Below are 26,509 nucleotides of genomic sequence, written 5' to 3'. Positions count from 1 at the left end.
CGACGTACGACAAGAAATGAGGCACAAACCGAGTCTGCGCTCTTTGCACGTGTTCATTATGGAAAAGTGTTGGAGAGGTGAGGAAGGCGAGAAGGAGATACCCTGCCAAAAATTTACAGATCTGCGTTTCATACGACTTACGACGGCACACAGAGTCGAGCCTAGACTAATCAATCCCCGGTCCCGGTTCGACTCCATTTTTAACAGTTCGCTCCAATTCATTTCAATTCACTTGAATCTGACTCAATACTCAATTTCTTTCCTTTTTTTTCTTTTTATCGATATGATAGTGCGAATATTTCATGTTTATACTAACAGAGCTATAGTAACAAAATTTTCTACCAGAATAATTCACTTATTTTAATTTAATCATTTGCATACTCCGAGATGTATTCGTTTGATGTATATCAGTTCTTTTGAAGATGCGAGCGTAAAATATAATGAGAGATTTCGAATAATTAAAGTTCTTGCTTCCTCATCGTAGCCATAATAAGATTCTTAACATTCGCAATAAAATATTGAACAAGTTCTTTTCTCGCACTATATATCGAAACTAGTTGGTTCTTTCGCGTTTCTTCACTCTTCTCTCTTTCCCCGCATTTATGTTAAATATTATAATATCTAATAGATTGCGGTAAAGTATGTGTAGGAAATTCTCTATTCAACTCTCTCGCGAGACATATTGTATAAATCTATTGTATATATATATATCGAAAAAAAAAAAAAAAAAACTTAAATTTATTTCGCACAAGGAAAAAATTGTAATTTTTTGTTTCCGACGTCATTTCAATTCAATAAGGTAGATAGAGCAGCGCGATAAGAGCAATTGCATTATTTTAATCAGTGTATCTTATTGTTAGTATGAATTTCCAAGCTCTATTTATAACACTACATATAAATATTCATTATAATAAAAATATACTCACTTTGTTTTGGAGAGATTCGGATCGCTGGTCTTCCTCTTTTCTCTCAGTTGCCGCTGCAATTGAAAATATGCAACTTTAGTTGTAAGTTTGCTCAAGTTATATATAACTATGCTAGAGCAATAGTTTCATTGCTAAACAATGTAATAGCACATGTTTGTGAATACTCGCTTGATTTTTTTTTTTTTTACGATACATTTCTATCGAAAGAATATTTCACAGTTCACAATCTTAACTTTGTTTTACTACTAATTATAACAGAATAATAAAATAAGAGGCTAAAAAATATCCTCTCGTTCCATAAAAAGCAAATGTCAATATTTTAAGAGTTTATAATATTCGTTTAAAACTGAGAAAAAGTGTAAACATGTGTCTAATTCTCTCCGTAAATTATGTAATAAAATGAATAAAATAAAATTGTTGAAATGAGGGCACGCGCGTTATCTTATATAGGTTGCCTATCCACCAGAGTGTATACTAACATGCTAATGGATGACAAATTCCCCTAAGATCATTTTTTTTTTAATATAAAAATCCTAATGCGAAAAATCGAGGTACGCACATAATACTCATGTGTATATGATGTATAGTATGTAAAATAAATTATTAAATTATTCAATTGTATGTTCGCGCGCGCGTGATTTATATAAAATTCTTTATATTATATGTATATGATATTTGATTAAAAATGTGAATTAATAGTAACTGTAACATTATATTAAGTATTTATAAATAATATGTTTTTAGTTACCTTATGATGTATCCGCTCCTTGTAACTTTCAGACCTGTTGATGTTTGACGTCTTTGGCTTACTGGAAATATTTTGCTGGACCCTAAGTAATCGTAATTAACAAAGCGTAAATCTTTTTACTGTCCACGACGCAAACAAATCGGACGCATAGAGTAAGAAATATTAATTATACTCGATATATTCGCGATACTGTTACATAAGTAAAAAATTATCTGAAAAATCAACAAGTTTTGAAAACATTAGGTGCTAAAAAAACTCAACAAATGGAAAAAAAATTCCAATTAAATCTAGAGAATGCAGAGAATGCAAAAATTCATAAATCTAATGATTCAACTGTAATTCAATGCTTATGTGGACAGAATATAAAAAACAAAGTATACACATACACACGCGCACAATCTAATACAAAGAATGCCAGAAAAATAATGTGTATACATTTCCTAAGTTTCTCAATTTTAAAAAGATAAAATATAATATCTTTAAAAGTAAAATTTTTTATGTACTACAATTCTCAAGCATCTCATATTTATACACATACTTTCAAGGCTTATAGCTATTAGATAATAGTGAAGTAGCAAATTAAAAATAAAATCTGTTAACGAGATGTGTACAAAGTTATTAAAAAATTGACTATTAAGAAAATATTATATAATTTAATTAAAAATTCTTTACACTACAATTATACTACAATTATATAAGACTATAGAGGGTTAAAAAAAGATTATTGAAAAATAAGTTTAAAAAGTTAAAAATTCATGTAAACCTCGCGCAATGTGATTTATTTCACGTGACCAAAATAAGTCCTTGTATCATTTTCTGTGCATGCTTTGTAATTCAATTAAAATATCTAATATATAAATTTTGAGTCGATAGATTTACAAAGGTTAGTTTATAAAATAGAAACAGAAAATAAAACAATATAAAACACAATTAATTTAAAATTCCAAAGACATTATACACATTGATTGAATAAGCAACAATTGGACAATGATCAATTATTAAACTTGGAAAAATTAATGAATATATTAATATGTTTTGTAAAGCGTTTCTGTGCACGCGCGCGCGCACGTGTGTGTGTGTGTGTATGTATGTGTGCAAAATTATCAATATGGATAGAAAAATAAATAAATAGATAGACAAATGTCACCAACTAGATACATACATTTCGGAAATATCTTCTCGAGATGAAGGATTGTCCATGTTATCGATATGATCGTTAGTTCCTCCTAAACCGGAAATTCGCGCTCTTTCGCAACTGCTGCGAGCATTTCCGGTTAAACTGCTTGAGCGCTGTTCTCCTAAAGTTACAAATATCAATGTAGAGTTGAAATCAAAATTGTAAAGAAAAATTTTATAATTCAGATATATGATTTTTAACCAGATGTTTTTACTTAACTATTCTACAATAATCTTGAAAAATTTCTCTTAATTCTAACGTGTATATGTGTGTGCGAGATTATCAATATTATCAACTAACTCATTATTACCACCTGTATATGCTATTACGATTCCGAGTATCTACAAAAATATTTCACGCGTGCAAATTACTTTATTTAGTCGAAGTAAAACACACACACACAAATATTTTACGTATTTTTACTTGCTAAATTCTATTTTTTGTAAATTACTAGTTAATATATATATATATATATATATATATTTTTTTTTAAAGGAATAATTCTCATTTGCTAAGGTTTTCATATATCAGTGAGTTTAATAGTTAAAAATTCAATTTAAAACTTTATATTTTGTTCCTTAACGTTACTTTACCTTTTTGCTATATATCCTTTTATATCATAATTTTCTCACATTTTACAGTTATAATAAAGTTTTATTAAATGAAAAATACAAGCACTATTTATCGCTTGCCAAAGTTATTTGACAATTTCTACAAATAACGGCAAGAAACAGAAAAAGAAACAACATGCAAGTAAATCTGGTACAAGATTGATTTGTTTCGAAGTTCGTGGTTATTGCGCGATAATATACTGATATTGACAGCGATATGTTAACAAGGTTGGTAATATCTAATAAAGAACGCATTCAATTTGACATTTTCTGATGTTTAATTGTTGATCTGTATTATTATTTCTGGCTTATTAATTCTAAGATAATTCATAAGAGAGAATAATATTTTACAAGAATAATTACTATGATCAAAAGATACGCAGTAGTTCCTCTCGCGCCTAAATGTATAGCATAATAATATAATTCCATGACAATAACAATAAAAAAAGAAAGAAAAAGATAAGTAAAAGAAAAAAGAAAAACAAACTTACCATTTTCTCCATCCGTTAATGTACCGGAATCTTCTTCATTTCTTTTGATTTTGTCTACTGCAAAATAGAACAAAATAATAATTTTCAATAAGGCAACAAAGAAAAGGTAATGTAAGCCAAAACGCTGATATCCAGTGAACAAATATACATGTAGACATACATATGCAAAACTTTATTATCTCACACTTTCTGTGTAGAATACTTTAAAATCAAAATTTTCTAATTTTATTATGATTATTTTTAGCCACAATTTTTTCTTTCTTTTACACAGTAGGTGATAGTTTACGAATAAAAGAAAATAAAAATATAAAACACATAAATAATTTCAATTTGCAGAGGATGTAAAAATATTTGACTCAGAAAAAAATTATTTTAAAAGCATCTTACTTCCATGAAACAATGATGTGCATTAGAAGCTACATGGCTTAAATTTAACATCAATGAAACTAAATTAATATTTAGAATATATATTATATCTATTATTGATATTGAGCGATAGAAGAAAAATTGAAAAACGATTGACAGTGCTAGAATTAATGGTCTAAACGAATTAATAGACATTCCATAAAGAATAATTTTTTAACAGATTATTTTCACACCGATTTAATAGCATTTCTGGCTTGCATTGTTTTTACTCACACTACTCACAATTTTTAAATAACAAGTTATAAATTTGTACTGTTTTATGTAAACTGTTTAATCTAAAACTGCATGTAACTGTAGTTTTGACGTTTAACTTTACATGAGAAGTTCAATATATAAAACAAAATACATTTATTTTTAGCGGAAAAACACGCGCGTGCACGCACAATGTGGCAAAAAGCCATATTGCTGTAACTAATAGTAAAAGATGTATTAAAAAAAAAGGCTTTTACACCCATAAAACAGTAAAAATTTTTTGATAAATATTTTTACATAATTTTTTTTATGGAGTTACATAAATTACGAAAAGCTGAACCCTTAATAAATAACCAATTATTGTCTATGTTTAATTAAATCTTCGACTAATTAAATCTATTCTGAGTTGATTTATGTTGCATAAAATATTGAGTTAGTTAAGTTAATCTTACAATGTAATATCTGGTTCTGAGAATGATGATGATGATGGGATGGAGGTTTCCTCTCTGGTCGAATACGCTCCATTAGTTTACTGATTCTAGGATTGGCTCTTTCTTTCCGCACCAAAGGACCCGGACAATTTTCCTCTACCACACGGACACATTGTCGATGTACGCTGAGGGAACAATCTGTTAATCAATTAATGAACAATATAGCTCCACTATTATTGTACATATTATATACGCAATATTATATTGTATTAAAAAAGAAAGAAAACACCTACAAGGTATACATTAAGTTATTCGCAATTTTCAAAAAAATGAAGTAAATGTAATAATAATGAAGTAAACACACGCACACAAAATATTTGATATATATGTATAAAATACTATATATAAAATACTTGATTTATATTATATATAAAATATTTGATTTAAAAGTTTAGCATCATCAACTTTTTCGATTAAAGGTAATCAATATTAATTGTCATATGAAATAAAGGAAAATAAAGAAAAGTAAACTTGAGAGAATTGGTCTGATATTATATATGTATTGAATATAATCTTTTTAATTATTTTAAAATTTACAATCCCATCTCTTTATAAATTGCCTTATTAATTTGAAATCCATTCTTTATTAACAAAAAACGTCAAGAGATCAATATTTTTAATAATTTTACAAGTGATTAAAAATAAAAGATTAAAAAAAAATTTTTTTTTAATTTTTAATAACAAACTTTGCTTGAATAACTAGCATTTCTCTCACATTCAATTTTCATTCAATCATAATGCTGTTCCAGGTGCGCTCACTGTGATCTTTATATATATATATATATATATATATATATATATATATATAATTTTATAGAGATCAGTGGGTGCGCTTCACTCTCTATATGTCTCAAAATCACAGTAATTTATGCAATAAGTAATGAATAATTCGTGATGTAAATAAATATCAATAACGCGATTATATTTCTTTTTTGTATAATTATAACAATAACTAGAACACAAAGATTGATTATTTGTAAAAAATATTTTTTACAAGTAATCAATCAAGAGAGAAAGCTATTTTTATTATTCTAAAAGGAGTCTTATGAATGGACCATTATATGTACACGCACCGGCAGAAATGGTGTCCGGCGTTAGATGTGTGCGAATACGTGTATGACAGCCGAAAGTCATACACGTATTCGCACACATCTAACGCCGGACACCATTTCTGCCGGTGCGTGTACATCTTACGTACCACTACACAAATATCCTTGAGGACCAATACCACCAATGATAAGTTGACAATGATTGCAGTAAGTTATTGTGAAGTATTGATGCGCCACAAAATGATGTCCTCTAATCGTCATTTTACGTGTTTTTCCAGTGAGCAGTCGCGCTTTGATGTTGGATTTGTCTTTCGCGACGAAAGTAGGCACTCTATCGGCCCATACCGGTCGCAATTGAAATATCTTTATTAATATTGTAGCTAAACCAGCTGCCGTCGTGAATAGCCGCAAATCCACATGTTCCTTTTCTATATCCTCTCTGAAATTTTGTATAATTTTTTCACATTATATATTATTGTCCGATTGTGCAATAATGTATGTTGTATGTCTTTTATCAACATCAGTTGTATGTCAGTTGTATATCTCTTAAATATACAATTAGCATACATTATTAGCTTATTACTCATTGAGCAATTATAAAGAATAAATCTAAAAAGAGAAACATTCTTAGATATAATTCTTTTTAAATAGAAGATGGAAGAGATAAAAGAAAACAATCTTACAAATAAGGTTCCATCTTTGGCAGCAGATATGTCTCAATAATTTTTGTTTCACGCGTTTTGTCGGATATGCTCTCATCAAGCGAAATATCAGTCGGGCCAAAGATCGTGGCCAATCCTGCGGTTCTTTTTTGCTGGAAATGTGTCAGTTGTTCGTTCAATTCTTCCTTTGCTCTATTTCGTGCTTTCCAAAATATCTGCATGGAAAAATATTAAGATTTTGTCAAAAGATCTATTGCGCTTGTTAAATTCAGGAGTACAACATTATTAAAACTTTGAGTTTGAATACTTTACTATGTAAAATAAAAAGAGTCGTAGGGAAAGTTTAATTATTTAATTAAATTTTCATAAATGTTTCTAGACAAATAAATTGTGAAATTAAAATTTTCGAGTATCTTATACACAACATATAGAAAATTAGTTTACTCAAAACTTTGACATACCTTTCTAAGAATTTCTTCTTTATCAGATTCCTTCAAGAGAACATCGTCTATTTCATTGGCAACATTTTCATCTACATTGTGCAGACGTAATGGCTGAACAAAAAGAGAGTACTGTATATCATAACAATCAACCTTTATGTAAGTGCAAATATAAAAAATAATACGAATTGAATTTAAATTTTGTTAAATAAGATAAAGTACGCACTTAGATTGTAAAGTTGTTTTATACAAGAGGTAATTAAAAGATAATACAAAAAAAAATATAATTATAAATTGCAAAAGGCTATTAAAGAATGTAAAGTAAAAAATGTGTGCATAAGAAAAAAAATTACAAAATAATAATTCCAAAATTCTTTTTTATATCATCATCTATTGAGTGAAAGACTTACCGCACCAGGTACTAAAAAACTAGAATGAATCTCGTATGCCCATTTTCTCATTTCTTTGGCATTTCCCTCCTTGTATAAATCCGTTATTAAATAGAATAACTGTAAAAATATATCAGTGTATTTTATAATTTACATTTTTATATACAATTTTATATACAATTGTGTTTTATATTTTTGGATAAAAATACTAAACGTTCAGCGACAATTATACATACCAGGCTAGAAGGATCGCTATTAGATAAAACGTAATTAATAAATACAGCAAGATGTGCATGATGTCCCCACAGCTTGGATAAAGATTGGAACGGTCCATGATCTTCTAATTGACCCTGAAAGTATTGGAAAATCAACGTTTAAAGATCTTGGAAAGCATTTCATACACACGAATTTTTAGATGATAACTAACAATTTCTTGATCACTGACGTCATCTTCTTCCATTGACATAATAGGCTGTTGGAACGCTGGCAATCCAGGAATGATATCAGTTGCAAGTGTCTATTACAAAGAAAGATGTTATTATCATGAAATACATAAAAAAACAGTGGTGAATATTTACTTAATAATTATAAAATTATTTTATATTATCATATATATAGATTACAAACTCTATTTTATATATGTATATGTATATATATATGATTTTGAAAAACGCCACTCAGAAGCAATTTTAGGTCACGATATTATATTCCTCTCTCGAAACCCTATAATTATTATATGGAACATTTTTCCCAAAAACGTTTTATTTTTTAAATAATTGATGGTATTACTTAAAATGAAACACCCTGTATATTTGTCTATTATATTAATAATACAATCAATAGAACAAAGTCATAAAAAATAAACTGAAAATGTAGAATGTAGAACAAATCGATCTTGAAAGTTAAAATCGAAAAATATCTTGTTATTGAAAATTTCCAAGTTCACCGTATGCTTGTGAAAAAATATCAATTACAACACACGTATATAACGTGTATTAAACTCATAAATAATATATATGTTTAAGGTTTCTGACTCCTATATTGGACACATAAGAGTGCAAAAATTAATAAAATTTTGACAGTTCAAGGAAAAAATTTATTATTTTTTATATATTAATATATTAATTTTTATAATTTCTCTTTTCATTTAACACATAATTCATATATAATATGATTGCAACAAGGAATCAGAAGCCTCAATATGGAAATCAAGCGATGTACAATATAATATAAGGAAACAGATTAAAATTAATAAAATATTTACATCATTTGGTGTAGACGAAAAGATATCTTGTCCTAAAATGGGGGCTGGATATGGCGGCGGCGGTGTCCCCGGTGGTGTAATACCCGGCGGTAATTCATTGACATCGATATCACTGTGTCTGAGGTGTCTTGGAGGTGACAGATCATTCATTGATTCAGATGCGATCAGGCGTCTACTAGCCTCTGACGGAGATATTGCTGTAGTTCCTAATTGTTCTGGACTCGATTTTGTTCGCTGGTGTTTAGTGAGCGCGTTTGAAGCGCTCAAATTGGCATCCTGGGAAAACTGAAAAATAATTGCATTATGAATAATTATTAATATATGTAATGTATACATGCGTGTGTGTGTAAAATATATGTTTAACTACTTAATTCAAAAAACAGTCATTATAGAGAAACAGTGTTGTATGGAAATTATTGTATTTTGTATATTATAAAATATATTTATATAAATTACATTTCATTACATGTATATATCAAGTATGTGTTTTTTTCTACAGAATATTTATTAAACTCTCCAATTTATATTTTTATGCATAAAATTTAAAAGTTTTTCATATACTGAATTACTAGAATTTATTTATACTGTTTTAAAGTGCAAAATCAGATTGTAAAAAAGACAAAAAATTATATTTGATTAATTATAAACAATTGTGGTACTACTAGGGTGTAAGTTAATCTTGAATCTTGATATCCTGAGAGAGAAAGAGCGAATCAACAAACATTTTAAATTTCAAACTCTTAGATTCCCTGATTTCCTTGTAACTTTACTCTTGTATGTATATACATTTATCAGCGCGAGCACAAAACAAATATAAAACAATGGATATTAATGTAATGGTATCGGATGATTAGGCTACTTACAGAGTTAGGAATACTGTGACTGACGGTTGAGAACGTTAAATGAGTCAACAGATGTCGGTCCAGCTCCGGCTGGGCTGTATTTTGCATATTTGTGACGGGTGGAGGTCTGGGAGGCAAAGGCGGTGGAGAGAGACTTTGCATGGATAAGGATTTACGCGACGGCAGCGGGGGTGGCACGTCTGCGCCACCCTCACTCTTATTTGAGAGTGGATAATAGCCCGAGGAGCACGAAGTGTTTGTTACCAACGAGCAAAGCTGTAAGACACAACAAAAGATTGTTGTTACCGAAAAGGCAAAGCTGTAAGACACAATAATAGGTTAGCAAAAGTGGGCGAAAGCTTCGGTGCATTCACGCTAGATCGATATACAGGTTGATCTGTTGTCGCTGGATCATAGCGCAACTGGGAAAAAGACAATTGTAAAAAAATTTTTAAAGTGTAAAGTAAATTTTTTTTTCATACGTTTTGTTTCCAAAATAATTTTCATCTTGTAATATGCATCTGTCTAATGCATTTCAATATAACGCTTATCAAAATATATAAAAATATTAAAAATCTTATATATGTATATGTACATAAAAAAATATAAATAATAATAGAGAACAATTAAAATTATTAATATTACCAAATTGAAAATATTATTTTTACTTTTCTTTTATTATATTTTTATTCATATTCTTGGAACAGAGCTATTCCATTCGTTAAAGCAAATTCATCGACCTATCGTTTTCGCATAGTGATGCGACATAAACGTAAAGAAAAGATATTTTTTTTCCAAAATTTTTAAAAATAGTTTTGTAAAAAAAAAAAAAAAAAAAAAAAAAGTGCTTTTATTCAGAATTACTTCATTTTCCAGTTGTATTCTATAACAGACCACTCTGTATACATCCATTTGCCACTAATAAGATTAAATGTCAGATTTATCAGGCATTTTTTAGAACCTTATTTAACAATATATACAGGAACGAATGAAAAAACACTAGCTTGGGATTGAATAGAAAATTCAATTCTTAGTAAAAAGATTAGATCCTATTAAACATATAATTCAAAAAATGCTTAGTCGAAACATTATTGCTCCTAACGATATAACAAATTTTTATCAATTATATAAAAAATAACATTGCGCTCATAAAGAGAGTTTGAGACTTGTTAGCAATGGCCGCATTCAGCAGACTCAACCGCTAAGTAGCAATCGAACGTGATTGGTTTCTACTTTCAGATCCAGCCAATCAGCATCGAATGACATCGGAAAATTGTCCAACTGTTGAGTCTGCTGAATGTGGCCAATAATATTTTATGAAAATACATTTTTAGACACATTATTATATGTGTTACAAGATGCTATATATCATATTTCTTTAATTCTGTTATTTCTTGTATAACCTGATCAAAATATTTATCTTTAATATAATAACAGTCGATAAATGCATCTATAAAATTTTTTTGCAATAACAACAGATACATATTACATCGTATATTAGCAATTTTTTTTAACAACAAGCACATGTTTCCAGATATATGTTTACTGGAATTTTTTAATTTAAAATTAATTTTTTCTTTAATAATACAAGCTAATGCCGTTTCATTTAATTACAACCTGTATTTTTAAATTCTTAGATGCATTAGATACCCAGATAGCCAAATCTGTCGAGAACAGATTTTACAAAGTGTACGCTACAAATTTTGTTGGCAGGAAGGCTACAAATTCGATAGGATTTGGAGTATATGCGATGCTGGCAGAATACCGGCAGAAATGTTTCAAAGTGAAACACAAAGTACGACGGCAAAAATCAAGCAGATTTTGACATATTTGCAACACAAGTTTAACGCAAATTAGTGATAAACAGCCTCTGCCGGTAGAACGCGAGCAATTTAATACTGCTGACAATTATCGATATACCGCCAACAATTTGCTTACTATAAATAGGTTAATGTCGAAATCTTTTCTCCAATAAAGGTGCACGTAAATAGTTTAATATCGAAGAAATTGAACGTACAAGGGAACGTATAGAGAAAAAATATGCGAAATAAATGTGCAGACCTGTTCATTAGTCGTGCTAATCGCTGCGAGCTGTTCCTGCAAGGTGCGTACTCTTCTTTCGGCACCCGCTAGCTCCGTCTGCACAGTCGCGACGTTGACGTTTCCACTACCGGTGCCAGCCTTCGCCAACTCGCTTCGTAACTTATCTACGTAACTTTGTTCTTTCTCCAACATAAGCTGGAATGTGTGAACTCTTTGCGTTTCCAATTGTCGCTTCTTCTCAAGCTGCAAAGCGATAAAAAATAAGGATAATATTTAAAACAATAGTAATGTATAAACATTTAGAAAATTATCTTTTTATTTACAGTTTTCTTTGAATTTTGAAATGATTTAGAAAATTACTGACATTAATTTATACACCTTGTAGATAATCCGTCCTGTTATTCACTCGCACTTTGAATCGCATACTTTTTGCTTATTAAAATGTCATTTTTAAAAATATTTTGCACTTGTATATTTACTTTTTTGTTACTAACAATAAGGCTCTAAAATGTGTTGCGTAACATGCGTAACAATGTCTTTGCGTCTTTCTTTATTATCGTTTAAGATGTGTTTTGTTTTACATTTTCCAGCCAAATTGACAAATATACTTTAAGAGATTATTGCTTGTTGTTAGTTTCATAATTAGTTAGTAATTAGTTAGTTTCAGCAGTAAGTTCAGCAATGCACTTCTTTCGTTTATAGTCGAAGAAGCTGAAGGCGTTGAACGTTTTGTTCTTCGTACTTACATCGACCGGTTGCGGAGCCGTGATTCGAGCATTACACGAAGCACCGGCCGCCGGTGCGGTGGCTGCTCTGTGAAGAGAAATGGTCGTTTGCGAGGGTGACATATTTCCGGCCGCCGACAAACTGACTGGACGTTGATGCTGTTGACTCACGGCACCGGCTACTCCGACTTGCAAACCGGAAGCTATCGTCGCTGTCGCCGTCCCCGTCGTCGCTGCCACTGCGCTGCCACTGCTCGCTGGCACTGGCACTGGTACTGGCTTCTGCTGCACCGTTAGTACCACTTGCGTCGATGCTGCAACAAAAATCCTCTCTCATGGCATGGTGTATCGTCGTATAAAATATGTAAATGATAAAAGTAAATTTAATTTTTAAACAACGTCTTACAATCTCACCACATTCATCCCTCCTTTTCACTTTTCACATTCTTTTCTTTCTTTCTTTCTTTAAATTTTTATCGCCTCTTTTACCTTTTTGCCATTCACCATTAATATCGCACACGCGTATACACATCTCCGTTTCTGTTCGTATAGCAACATATCTTATTAGGAATAGTTTTATATAAAGCAAATAATGTTATATTACAAAGTGTTCATTTCTATCAGAATGCGATTATTCTTATTTGTATATTGAACAAAGCACACTGCGACAATGTTTTTTCTTTGTGTAAACGTGGATCTAAAAAAGATATATGTGCAAATGCTAATTCGATACTCCTAAATAGAATTTAAAAAATAAAATTCCGAGATTTTTATTTTTTAAATTTATAGAGTCGTTATAATTATATTAGGTTTAACTATTTATTTATTACTCTTTTTTTCTCCCTTACATTTTATTTAAATTTTCTAATAAATATATTTCTAAATAATGTATAATTAAAATTTTAAAATATAAAAATTATTAAAATTTGATCCTATATTAAATTATTCCCGATACTACTAGTATAGCCGTTTAAAAATAAAACTTGGAAATTTACAAATTTTTAAAGAAAGATAAAATTTACAACACACACATACACACACACACGACGCGTACATATATTGTACGTACACACATTTATATAAAAGTATTCGTACTATTGTAACGTTTACAATTACCAGACACACATCTTAAATGTCAATTGTCAACAATTGAAAAAAAAATGAAGCCACGAATAATGCCGTGCGCGGTATTACGATTTCTAAGATATGTCTGTAGAACAAACATAAACGTGATGTTAAAAGCTCGTGTATGCGTCACAGCTGTATGCGATCGAGATGAAATAGACGACTGACGACGGTCACTGCTATAAACTTGTATGCTTACATCATTATAAATTATTCTTGCACTTTGAATTTCATGTGTTTTCTGTGTACGAGATTATGTAAAACCATCATCAATAATTCTTTTTATAAAGAAAATTTTGATAAAACAAGATATTTACCACAGAATTTTTGTCCACATTATTCGTAAAACAAGGGGAAAAAATCATAAAATAATAACATTTACAAATTACATTAAGATATCCAATAATAATAATATATACAAGATCTAATATAGTAAATATAAAACTATACATAAGAATATAGAATTATAAATATTAAAATACAAACATTTTCTTCTAAAATACAGTTCATTCTAAATACATCCTCATACATCATAATAACATTAACGTAAACTTTAATAAGAAATAGAAAGTAAAAGTGAAAAACAAATAATACCATACCTTGCAGCATCAATTCCTCAATCTAATAAAGTAAAAATTAAGAATAAACAAAGGATACTTACATTTTATGAGGTGAACCACATCCGTATGTGTAGACTGCATCACGTTGACTCCATTCACCTTTAATAAAAATAAAGAAAAAAAAAAAACTACTTATCACATCATATGTAACAATTTATTTGAACAATAAAAGATTATATATTTTTAAAAAATTTCTTTAATTCTAAAATTCTCTCAAAGAGTTATATTTCAAGCAATTTAATATTAATAGAATTCTATATGCACATGAAATAATTAGTAATCAAACTTTTATATTCTTTATGTATTCCATCACCTCTTCTTTTTGCGCTGTTCTAAGACCATTTTACATTTACACATTGACCCTATAATCTTAGAATAAAAATATAATTGTGTCATGTGCATAATCAATGTAAATTCATATACATTATGCCATTTTTGCAAAATAATAACAATAATGGTCATTTTTCAATAGTTTGTGTATAGTATAAACTCTAAAAAAAACCTTAAAATCTGTTGCAAGAAATACTGAAATATCGCTCAAAGCATATTATATTCTATCTGCAAAATTAAAACACTTAATGATTCTAAGAATCACTTAACATATCTGTAGATCACTGTACAAGTTAAAAACTGACAATACTAAAATATTACTGAAATTTGCTTATGATCTGACGATATGGATTATCATATTCTCATATATATAATACACACACAAGTGCATGTGCGCGTGCGCTTACAAAGTTTCAACAACTATGTATTATAACAAAAGATTTTCGATAAAATTCTGAAAATTTAGTGAATATAGATTTATTACGCATGGACGTATCTAAAACTTTAATCGCTATTTTATTTTTTATTACTAATAGCTCAAAAACTCAATGTTTTGTATTTCTATCAAGGAAATAAAATCTAAATTAACCAAAGAATCTTACCATGTAAAAACTTGGATATAAATTTGGAAGGATTCACAATACATATACATCTACAAATATGCTATTGGCTGTAACGATGTAATGCAAGAAACGACACAAGCACAAGATGAAAACAACCTACATGCAATTATTACATTAAGTGTTTCAAACTTTCAATGTATAAAATAAAATTTTTCCAAAAGTTAAATATAAAATTGTACACAGCTATAAGATGATTAAAATAAATAACACATAAAAGAAAAAATAATCAATCTAGTAATTAAAGATATCTTTGTGCTATTCCTTTCTATTAAATTTTAATAATTCATTTTTATTTACCTTTATTATCTTATCACCCGCATGAAGACCGGCTCTTGCTGCTGCGCCCCCTGCAAAAATTATATCGTATAGTTGCAACAATCTCCAAGTGTGTGTGTGTGTGTGTTAAGATGTAAATGTTAATGCAAATTAATGGAGTTTTGATGCGAACCTTCCTTTACAGACTGAACGTAGACTGGATTGTCGCCAGAAACTTTCATTCCAAATCCAGCATCGTCCTTGTATATGACAAGAGTGGCGATAGGTGCTGGTTCAATGGCTCCACTACCGATGGCGCCTGCCTGACCAGCCCCGACGCCGACGCCGACACCGACGCTGCGCCGCAACGCTGCCGTTCCATTCATCCCTCTTTCGAGCTCCACCCCGCCTCGCCTCTGTCGCTAGTTGCTACCGACCTGTCGTCATTTTCACAATATATACAAACTTTTTCTCTCTCTCTCTCTCTCTCTCTCTCTCTCTCTCTCTCTCTCTCTCTCTCTCTCTCTCTCTCTCTCTCATAGATTCTTTTTTAAAGAACACTTATTAAAAACGATTATTTATGTGAGATATTTTGATGTAGATAAAAAACAATTATCAGTTTTTATTATTTGCCATGTGAAAAAGAGATTCAGTTAATGGGCGATTAATTCACTAGTGTATAATTGCCTACAATTAATTTTCTAATTAAGTAATTCCTAATTTATTTCTATCTCCACATGCATTGAACAAAAATTATTTTATTTACATTAACAACATACAGGTGTTGCTAGATAAATTAAAACTTTGTTAACAGTTTCTAATTGGCTCTAAAGAGTTAATTTCTAATAGTAAATTGATCGATTAATTTTATTAATTACGAAAAATGGGGGGCCGAATAAAAATACATATGTCAAACATTTTAAAAGTACATGGTAAAATATATTATTCTCTATCGTAGTCTATATAATACACAATATTTTCAAACAAATAATTAATAATTAATTTTATTTATCCAAAATGACATTAATATTGAATACGACAGCAAGAGCACAGTAAGACGTAATAAATAAATAGATAATAAAATAAATTAATATAAATTATCTTTGAAAAGTCGAAGCTAAAAATTTGAAATCAAAATAGAATTGAAATAAAAGATGGAAATATATATATTTTTTTAAGTCTAACTGTCAAAGCCACAAAAACCATAGGCACAAGTATTGTACCATACAATATTTAAAATACACTTCTCATACTGTCCCAATTTAGTTTCCTCCTTTCCCCTCTATCCTTGAAGCTTCAATCTTTAGTCATATCATTCGGTTAAAGATCGACAATTAAAGATTAAGCAACAATTAATTTCCAATCTAAAAAGTATCTGAATAAAAATCATAATTAATTTTACTGCAAAGAACATAATACTGTGTATATTATAGTACTATGTATCTCAATATTATACAGCACAAATACTTAATTCGTGAACTTGTACCAGCCTACGTTACTTTCCCTCTCTCTCTCTCTCTCTCTCTCTCTTTCTTCCTTTCTTCTTTTCAAAAATAGATATATTTTTTACAATATAATCTATATAAAGCAAATTTGACATTAATATAGATATTTTGTTGTGCAATCTCCAAGATTTCTAATTTTAACTTCTTTGATCTCTACATTTAAAGTAGCAATGCATATGTATACAATGTCAAAACATTTATAGATGGACAATCACTTCAAAATATGTATATGTATTTACTATAGCAGTTTATTATATAGCAGTAAGAATATATAAAATATTTAATGCGTTCAATGTACTGTTTTGTCTACATCAAACTTATAATAGAATTAAATTTATATTTTTTGGGATATATTGCGATGCAATAAATAATTTTGTTTGGATTTGAATCTTTTTGTTTTGTTTTTTCAAAAATATCATTTTATATTAAGCCTCTAAATTTAGTATAATGTTAATCAATTATTGATTATATAGATGTATACATAATTATTTAGGAATAGTTTTGTGTGCATGTATGTATTTGTACCACTTGTACTCGTACAACAATTTTTACTCAAAATAATTTACTGCAAAATAAACTGTAACATTATTTTTACACTTGTTTCAAAAAGAGTACAAATGATAAACTGATAGTCTCCCTATAATTTTGTGGCAAAAATGTTTCAATGAGGACAGTTAACAAGATGCTTATTCAAGTATCAGGCAAATGACACATTTTGTTTGTATCCATGACATTTATCCCAATATTTTTATAATCGTTATGTGCGTATATATATACATACGCGATATACATACTAAAATTAGATTTGACTCATTTATTACAAAAACTTTTATTTTACTAGGAATTTAAATAGGAATATCTAGGAGTATCAAAAATTAACACAAAAATATATATTTTTGCTTGTACAAGAATAATGTTATTATTTTGCACATAATATTATGTGTAATATAATTTTCTAAAGTTATAATAATGAGAATATAATATAGTAAATAAATAACCTAAACATACAAAATGATGAGTTGCGATACAGAAATAATTTTATTCTATATACAAATATTCTTGTAATAGAGATTATATCAGACTGATATATTTGAAAAAGATTATAAATATGTCACATTCAAATAACATGTGTCATTTTTTCCTTTAAAACAAGTAAATATGTATAAAAACTCTCATAAATAAAAAAAAATTCTTAAGAAAAACAAATATTAATCTAGGAATTTTTATATTTAGATACTCAAGTATCTATATCTAAATATCCAAGATAGCAATATTAAATATTTAGAAATATCTCATCTTGTATTAAGTATATTGAAGAACAAGAAGAATTAAGAAAAGAATAAAAACGATTTAAAGCTCTTGAAATTGAAACATCTCGCAAACGGGTCCTTAAAAATGATACAATTTAAAAATCAGTAATAAGAGGTAAGCAAGGTCAACAAGATATACAAGATGCTGTCAACTATTGAAAAAACATGTAAATGATAAAAATTGATTACAAAGTAAAAATGTATGACGTAGTGCAATTACCTTTCATTTAATCTATACTTGATGGCAGCAAGTAAACGTTATTAATAAGAAGTTCAACAGGACGAGACGAGACGAGACGAGACGAGACGAGACGAGACGAGACGAGATGAGATGAGATGAGATGAGATGAGACGAGATGAGACGAGATGAGACGAAACGAAACGAGACGAAACGAGATGAAACGAGATGAGGCGCGGCGAGATGAGGCGAGGCGAGGCGAGGCGAGGCGGGGCGAGGCGAGGCGCGGCGAGGCAGGGCTAGACGAGGCGGGTGAGGTGTGACGAGTGAGGTGAGGTGTGGTGTGGTGAGGTGAGGTGAGGTGAGGCGAGGCGAGGAAAGGTGAGGCGAGTGAGGTAAGGAGAGGCGAGACGAAGCGAGACGAAACGGAACGAAAAAAGACGAAACGAAACGACGCGACACCACACGAGATGAGATAAGACGTAATGGAACGAAAGAATTGTTTATGTTAACCAGGCTGCGTTGATGTACACGCTAGATTGCTTCAGCCAAAGATAGGGCGTAAATATTGTATCACATTGTCACAACAAAAGGACACTCGATGAACATGGCTGTTGACGGGCAACTGTTCCGCCTTTCACGCACAGCATCCCAACCGCAGGATGTTTAAGCGCAAAGTATTCTAAGGCGAGTTTAAATTTCCGAGCACGAATCGCGAAAACATGCGGCACACGGCACTGTTACGCGAATGTACGCAGAGCGACCTTTTTGCAAGATACACATCAAATTCAAAGAATACGCTACTAACAAGTGACAGCCATCTTACAAGTATAAAGGTGCCTTTTCATGCTGACGCTCGACGCTCATTTTTAGCGTCAAAAGACGTCACGTGACCAAAATTGACGAATTGGTATCTTTATTTTTGGTCACGTGATTCTTCTGACGCTAAAAATGAGCGTCGAGCATCAGCATGAAAAGGCACCTTAAGCGATGCATAGATGTCACTACATAGCATACAGCTATTATGGTAAATTCACAGACTGCGTTCAACCTTTGATAAACCAGCCTTAAGGCCGGGTCTACAATAGATGTAGTAAGCCCTAAAGCCTTAAGAAATTAAGTTTAACAATTACAACCTTAAGACCTTAAAGAAATACAGGAGGGAATGTATCGGTAAAGCCCCTTGCACAATGCTAAGCGATAGCGATAGGAATAGCGATAGCGATAGAATAATATCTAACCTCTGTTCCTATTGGTAAATATTTTTTATTCCACCAATAAGAACAGAGAATAGATATTTTTCTATCGTTATCGCTATTCCTATCGCTATCGCTTAGCATTGTGCAAGGGGCTTTAGCATTGTCCATATAGGAAAAGTGGGGGTAACTGGCAGTCCATATTTATATAGTCAAAGCTCTATACTAGTGATCCTCCAGGGAGTAATCGGAATAAGCGGTATCGTTTTCTATTGGTCGGCGGCCATTTGTTTCAAAACCGAAAACAGAGAGAGAAAGAGCAAACGAGTAAGAGAGATAGAGGATAGAGTGAGAGTGTAAAACATGAAGAAGTTATACTTTTAACAGAAATTATATTTGATTTTATTATAAATTGTACAAATTGGTAAGTAATTATTAAAATAAAGGTGCCTTTTCATGCTGACGCTCGACACTCATTTTTAGCGTCAAAAGACGTCACGTGATCAAAAATAAAGATACCAATTCGTCAATTTTGGTCACGTGACGTCTTTTGACGCTAAAAATGAGCGTCGAGCGTCAGCATGAAAGGCACCTTAAGAATTTGAAGAAGCTTAATACTTTATTGAGAAAATATAAAAGAATAATATATAAGCTAGTTAAAGTCATAATAATATTTAATATTTAATAGTTAATATTTATTTTTATTTTTAATATTTTTGAGGCTATACAACTTTATGTAATCTCAATAAAGGAAATTTTAATCTTAACAAATTTTCTTTATTCTTTAACTTACTCTTTACAAACTATCTTTTTATTTTTTCTTTTGTATTATTCCTAACTGAAATAAACTTCTGATATTACAATTTTATGTAATAATATTATGAAATAACATATTTTTTATTACATCTTTTTTATTATAGTCTAACCAAAGACTGCTTTTAAAAAGTTTTAAATTAATAAAAGAAATGTTTTTGTAAACTCACAAAATAAAATATAAAATATTAAAGTAAAATATTTAATAACATATTTTTGATAATATTTGTAATAAGTTTGTAAATAATTTTTTAATATTTTATTTTTATAAGAATAAGGCCCTGCGCACAATAGAGAAAATGTTAGGAATAAATATTAAATATTAGGAATAGTAAGTAATTATTTTAAAGTGATAAAATCGAAAAGACTGATATACAGATACAAATTCGGATATAAAGAGCTCTCATTAGCCTTAGTTAACTAATAAGAGCTTTTTATATACGCGAATTTATATTTGTATATCAGTCTTTCCAATTGTATTATTTTAAAATAACTCCTATTTCTAATATTTAATATTTATTCCTAACATTTCTTTATTGTGCGCAGGGCCTAAATTAGATAAAATATACACATTTGCATTGAAACACGTTTGAGTTTTGCCGCTGAACATATTATACCACTTCCGCTTTTGAAACAAATGGCGACGATTATTCCGATCACTCCCTGGAGGATCACTAATATACTCTATACTGCTTACTGCCATTGTAGATAGCCCTTTAAATATAAGAACCGACTATGAATACCGGCATGTGATTGCGGTTAATCACATCTTAAGGGTGTTTACGACAACTAATCGGATCTCTGATCGGACCGAGCAGTGGTACTCAATCGGTTCATGTCAAAAAATCCCCTAGACTAATCGGATCATGTTTGCGCTGTCTCAGCAATAATCGGATTAAGAGCTAGCACAAGTCATAGGTACGTACCTCATTACTATTTTAAATTACTATTCTAAATTTTAATAACAGTTTTATTTTCTCTAAAATATTTATTAATAAGAGAAGTATGTATACTGATAGAAAATACATTTTACTGATAGAATTATGGAAAGAAACGAATAATTGTTTATAACTCACTGTATTAAATTAAATGTTAATCAATAATTATATAAAAAAATGAATGAATAATTATTTTATTAATTATATATGTTAATTAATAATTATTTATATTTTATTTATATATTCTATATTTATTTATATTCTATCATATATTATTTAAATTATTACTGAATATATAGGAAATATATAAGGATGGATATTCCTTTTTTGTGGAATGTTTTTATTAATAACGATGAAGGTGATGATTGGCAAATAGATCCATGTCAGAGAACGACATTTTATTCATCCTAATTTTCCAAATTTTAAGTACTGAATTTATTTTTGAAATGATTCTTACACACTCATCATATATTCAATATTACAATTTTATTAAATAAAATAATTTTATTTCATAAAATTCATATATAGTAAATAATATAAAGTTATCATTACCTGTGACAGAATATAAAAAAACAATATTTTCAAAATAGTTATTGATTCTTAAATGTCGTTCTCTGACATGATCTATTTGCCAATCATCACCTTCATCGTTATTAATAAAAACATTCCACAAAAAGGGATATCCATCCTTATATATTTCCTATGTTTATTCAGTAATAATTTAAATAATATATGATAGAATATATGATAAATATATGAGAAAAGAATATATGATAAATAAATAAATAGAATATACAAATAAAATATAAATAATTATTAATTAACATATAATTAATAAAATAATTTTTCATTCATTTTTTTATATAATTATTGATTAACATTTAATTAATACAGTGAGTTATAAACAATTATTCGTTTTTTTCCATAATTCTATCAGTAAAATGTATTTTCTATCAGTATACATACTTCTTTTATTAATAAATATTTTAGAGAAAATAAAACTGTTTAATATTTAAAAACTTATTAATATTTAGAATAATAGTTTAAAATAATAATAAGGTACGCACCTATTACTTGTGCTAGCTCTTAGAGCCTGAGCAGAATAGCTGACTTACAAGATTTGAGACAAAAGACAGTATTGTGCGTTACTTAAGACAAAGATTTAAAACAAAAACATTGTCTCAAATCTTATAAGTCAGCTATTCTGCTCAGGCCCTTAATCCGATTATTGCTAAGACAGCGCAAACATGATCCGATTAGTCTAGGGGATTTTTTGACATGAACCGATTGAATACCACTGCTCGGTCCGATCAGAGATCCGATTAGTTGTAAACACCCATAGTTTTAAATATAAGAACCGATTCATGGATTTGTTCTTTATTGAAATAAAAAACATACTTTTGTCTCACTTTACTCTCAGAAAATAAATCAGAGAATAAATCCGTAATTAATGCGTATATAGAAAGAGCGAGATATAAAATTCTTTGACATATATGTAATCAAAAGCTAAATAAAAGTAGAAAAAACAAAAATTGTAATTGATTGTAATAATTGAAGAATTGAAAAATAATTTATTTATATACACACACATATACATATATATATTAAATATTTGCATGTAAAGTTACGTACGTAATTAAAAGGACAAATATATTCAACATTTCTATTTTTTTCGAGCCATTCAGAAAAGGATAAAAAAAATCGTAAGGTAACGTGATGTCCAAATTAGGTCCACCAACAAAATGATATCTGGATGGCTTTGAAACATCATAAAAATTGACATGGGAAATAATGTCAATATGAAGAATATCTGTGCAATTTTTTGGTGCGCATTTTGACCAACTAATATCTTCTTCCTTGCCGAACGTAACGCCAATGCCCAATATTTTGTAATTCACTAAAGTTTTCGGTTTCGGCATTTTCGAATAAAGAATATCCAAGTGCATAGATGTAAATAATCCTGAACATAGGATTCGTTTCCCGAGTGTATGAGCAGTGACGACACTTTGTGGTGTCCTGTCGAACGCGATTCGCAACCAATCGGTTGTATCTTTTTTGGAGACATTACCCAATTTGGAAACATAAGCGTTGTAATGTCGACTCGCATTTAGCAAAGAATCCTTCATCAGGAGACGCATAGTCAGATTTTGTAGTTCCGTGCAAGATAATGTGGTAAAGTTTTTCATTAACAATCTGGCAGAGCATCTTAATTTAACATCTTCACCAAATGCAATGATATGCCTGTTGATTTGCTCGCATTCTCCATTTTTTCCAGCCAAGGGTAATGTGAGAAATCCATCAGTTCTGTTGAAGAAAATCTCGTTGGTTTTATTAGCATGAGAAATGCCAAATATAATTGGCTTGCCCATTATGTAACCAGGATTTCCACTACGAGTAAAAATTTTTGTTTTATTCGCATCTATCCAATTGTATTGGACCTCAAAATATTGATAAAAAGCATGAGAAGTATCGCCTATATCAAAATATGCATCAATGTTGCTGATACCAGCGGAACCATTGTGAGCGATTATATATTTCAAACCCTTTACAATATTGATACAGGTGGAGTTCATGCAAAAGCTTGATCCTATCTTGGTTCTATCGCATGCAGAAAACGAGTTTAGACAATAATGATGAGTCCTCACTGACAAACAAATATTACTTTGACATGCCTAAAAAAAAACATAATTTATGAAATTAATTTTAGTAAATGTATGAAATAGTGAAAATATATATATATTAGTGCAAAAAAGTCAAATTAGGGAAAAATAAGAAAGAAAAAAATATCGACTATATATGATACTTTATTATTATCATTGATTTTGTCAAAAATTGCTCTGAAATTATACTATTGTTATTATATGTATAACTATACCTGTTTGTGAATAAATGTGCCGTTAAATGATGGTAGGGAATTTATAACTGTAAAGTTACTGAATGTCGTGGTGAACAAATAACGATTCATATTTGTCAAATCATTTTGTATGCATGCGCTTTTCCAATTTTCCAAATATCTTAAAGTCTTTTTAAACGAACATATTCCAGTAAATCCAGGTTGTAAAAGCTCTGAAATAATATATATACCATTAATAAATGTTATATAATTTTTACATTTCTACTTTTATTTAATTATATACATGATTTAACAGTCAAAGGCAGAAAATAACGACATAATTATAGTTTTTAGTTAATTTCAAGTAGATTTAATTTTAATTTAATTAAGACTTTTAGCTAAAGAAATATACAGATATATTATTAGTTGCAGTTATTTTGAGATTGTTGTATATGTTTTATTATTATTGAGAATTACTGAATCATATATAAATGGCTACAGCTTAAAAGATAATTTAAATTAATCATACTTTTTATGTTAATAACTTTGTTTACTTTATCTTACAGTTTTGAATTAATTCTTCTCTATATATAGTGTTACAAAAGTGTGACACAGAGTATCATTCTATCTTTGTTGTTCACTGGTATTGAAAGAAGATATAGAATATGATATACACTGTGTCCTTGTTGGAAAGTTCCCATAAATATTAAAATGTGTGAATAACTGAATCGAGAATTCAGATTTTTACTTTTTGATTGACTGTTATTCTCACTATTGAGTTAATCATCAGGCTTCAAAAAGAATTTCAAAGTTCAGAAAATAGACTGAAAATGTTTGTAATAATTAAAAAAAAAGTTTACATTAATTTCTCACAAAACGCTTCGAATTAAATACACTAGTATATCTTTTTATTTTTATCAAGTCCATATTATTATTATAGCAAATAAGATGGTTAGAGCCTTTATTTCATCTCTTCCCCTCCCTCCCTTTTCTCTCATATTATATTTTGTTATTATTATAAATAGGCCATTTTATTATATTTTTAGCTTTTACCTATTGGTTCAATAGATTTGTTATGTAATTTCCACACTATATCTCCATGTTGATAATATTTAGACAAATTGTACTTGAGCAATCCTCTACTATCTTCCTCTATTATTTTCCATTTGTATTTTTCTCGTATCATTTTCCACAAATCTTTTTCATTATTTAGTATCTAAAATAAAGAATATTTAACAATTAGCAATAAATTAAAAATTAATATCTATGTAATATATGAGAGAAAATGTTAAAAAGCTATTTTGTTTTATCAATTATATATATACCATATATATATATATATATATATATTTTATATATACAGGGTGTCCCAGAACTGGCGAAGAAGCTTTTAATGACAGATTCTTCATGAAATTCTAAGTCGAAAAGTTCTTTACAAAAATGTGATCCAATGAATAGAATTTGAATGGTGAGGCATTGAAGTTGACGTATGGGAGCGCATGAAATTCGCGCGGTCAGGAGCGTAACGGCCAAGCTCGGCACGGGTACAACTTATAACTCGTGTATCGCGCCGATGCGTGTTTATCGTTACTCTATAATATTCTGTTATTAATAATATGAATTAATTATTCTCATTAATAATAATATTTATCTTTATCAATTAATAATTTTTGTGTACTTGACCTACTGGTTGATATCCTTAAACTATTTGAAATTTTTTTATTCTTCTCTGAAACTTTATTTCAATATTACACTATTATTTAATTATTCATTAACTATTTATTTATTTTTTTCTATTTTTCAATATTTATTATTTACTCATTATTTATTATTTCAGTTATTTGAGTAATTAATTAATTAATTGATAAAATTATGATTAATTTGTTATTTATTAATTTATTTTAAATTTGTCATTTGGTTAAGTTAGTCTAATCAATATCTCGCATATCCCATAGTTTAAGGATATTCAACCAGTAGGTCAAGTTTTTACACAAAATTATTAATTGATAAAGATAAATATTATTATTACTGAGAATAATTAATTCCATATTATTAATAACAGAATATTATAGAGTAACGATAAACACGCATCGGCGCGATACACGAGTTATAAGTTGTACCCGTGCCGAGCTTGGCCGTTACGCTCCTGACCGCGCGAATTTCATGCTCTCCCATACGTCAACTTCAATGCCTCACCATTCAAATTCTATTCATTGGATCACATTTTTGTAAAGAACTTTTCGACTTAGAATTTCATGAGAATCTGTCATTAAAAAGCTTCAGTACTCTGCGTTGATACCACTGCTT

General features: G+C 29.3%; 3 protein-coding genes across 8 annotated transcripts in view; 1 reads left to right on the top strand and 2 right to left on the bottom strand.

Annotated features, from left to right (window-relative positions):
* Positions 1-18,666, bottom strand: part of Rhogef2 (Rho guanine nucleotide exchange factor 2) — a 29,491-nt gene extending 10,825 nt beyond the window's left edge. For 2 of the 3 annotated variants that reach the window (XM_083043027.1, XM_083043029.1), the window contains exons 1-19: positions 18,465-18,666; positions 15,623-15,866; positions 15,472-15,521; positions 14,263-14,320; positions 12,498-12,790; positions 11,770-11,994; positions 9,730-9,984; positions 8,867-9,151; positions 8,030-8,119; positions 7,839-7,952; positions 7,624-7,722; positions 7,235-7,327; positions 6,795-6,988; positions 6,261-6,550; positions 5,024-5,200; positions 3,954-4,010; positions 2,837-2,972; positions 1,675-1,756; positions 927-979 (exon numbers count right to left, since the gene is read on the bottom strand). In XM_083043027.1, coding sequence (XP_082899153.1) covers positions 927-979; positions 1,675-1,756; positions 2,837-2,972; positions 3,954-4,010; positions 5,024-5,200; positions 6,261-6,550; positions 6,795-6,988; positions 7,235-7,327; positions 7,624-7,722; positions 7,839-7,952; positions 8,030-8,119; positions 8,867-9,151; positions 9,730-9,984; positions 11,770-11,994; positions 12,498-12,790; positions 14,263-14,320; positions 15,472-15,521; positions 15,623-15,815 — 2,744 coding nt within the window. In that variant the 5' untranslated portion in view covers positions 15,816-15,866; positions 18,465-18,666. The remainder of the gene's footprint in view (positions 1-926; positions 980-1,674; positions 1,757-2,836; positions 2,973-3,953; positions 4,011-5,023; positions 5,201-6,260; positions 6,551-6,794; positions 6,989-7,234; positions 7,328-7,623; positions 7,723-7,838; positions 7,953-8,029; positions 8,120-8,866; positions 9,152-9,729; positions 9,985-11,769; positions 11,995-12,497; positions 12,791-14,262; positions 14,321-15,471; positions 15,522-15,622; positions 15,867-18,464) is intronic. The other variant, XM_083043030.1, reaches the window with a different exon arrangement.
* A 68-nt stretch (positions 18,667-18,734) lies between these two features.
* Positions 18,735-26,509, top strand: part of LOC145939022 (uncharacterized) — a 17,970-nt gene continuing 10,195 nt past the window's right edge. For 2 of the 4 annotated variants that reach the window (XM_083043038.1, XM_083043032.1), the window contains exon 1: positions 18,996-19,109. The gene's annotated coding sequence lies outside the window, so the exon portion shown is untranslated. Of the gene's footprint in view, positions 18,818-18,971; positions 19,110-26,509 lie in introns of those variants that run through there. The other 2 variants (XM_083043035.1, XM_083043036.1) reach the window with 2 other exon arrangements.
* The window catches only part of LOC145939021 (tectonic-3-like), a 6,870-nt gene continuing 3,318 nt past the window's right edge, over positions 22,958-26,509 (bottom strand). The window contains exons 4-6 of the mRNA XM_083043031.1: positions 25,256-25,418; positions 24,245-24,435; positions 22,958-24,041 (exon numbers count right to left, since the gene is read on the bottom strand). Of these exons, the coding sequence (XP_082899157.1) occupies positions 22,974-24,041; positions 24,245-24,435; positions 25,256-25,418 (1,422 nt within the window). The 3' untranslated portion in view covers positions 22,958-22,973. The remainder of the gene's footprint in view (positions 24,042-24,244; positions 24,436-25,255; positions 25,419-26,509) is intronic.

Source organism: Prenolepis imparis, unplaced genomic scaffold (genome assembly GCF_030444845.1).
Source record: "Prenolepis imparis isolate NDT839.2.m4 unplaced genomic scaffold, iyPreImpa1.0 SCAF_7, whole genome shotgun sequence".
Taxonomy (NCBI): Eukaryota; Metazoa; Arthropoda; class Insecta; order Hymenoptera; family Formicidae; genus Prenolepis; species Prenolepis imparis.
The sequence above is the reverse complement of the archived record's forward strand: the minus strand, read 5'-3'. Positions and strand labels throughout refer to the sequence as shown.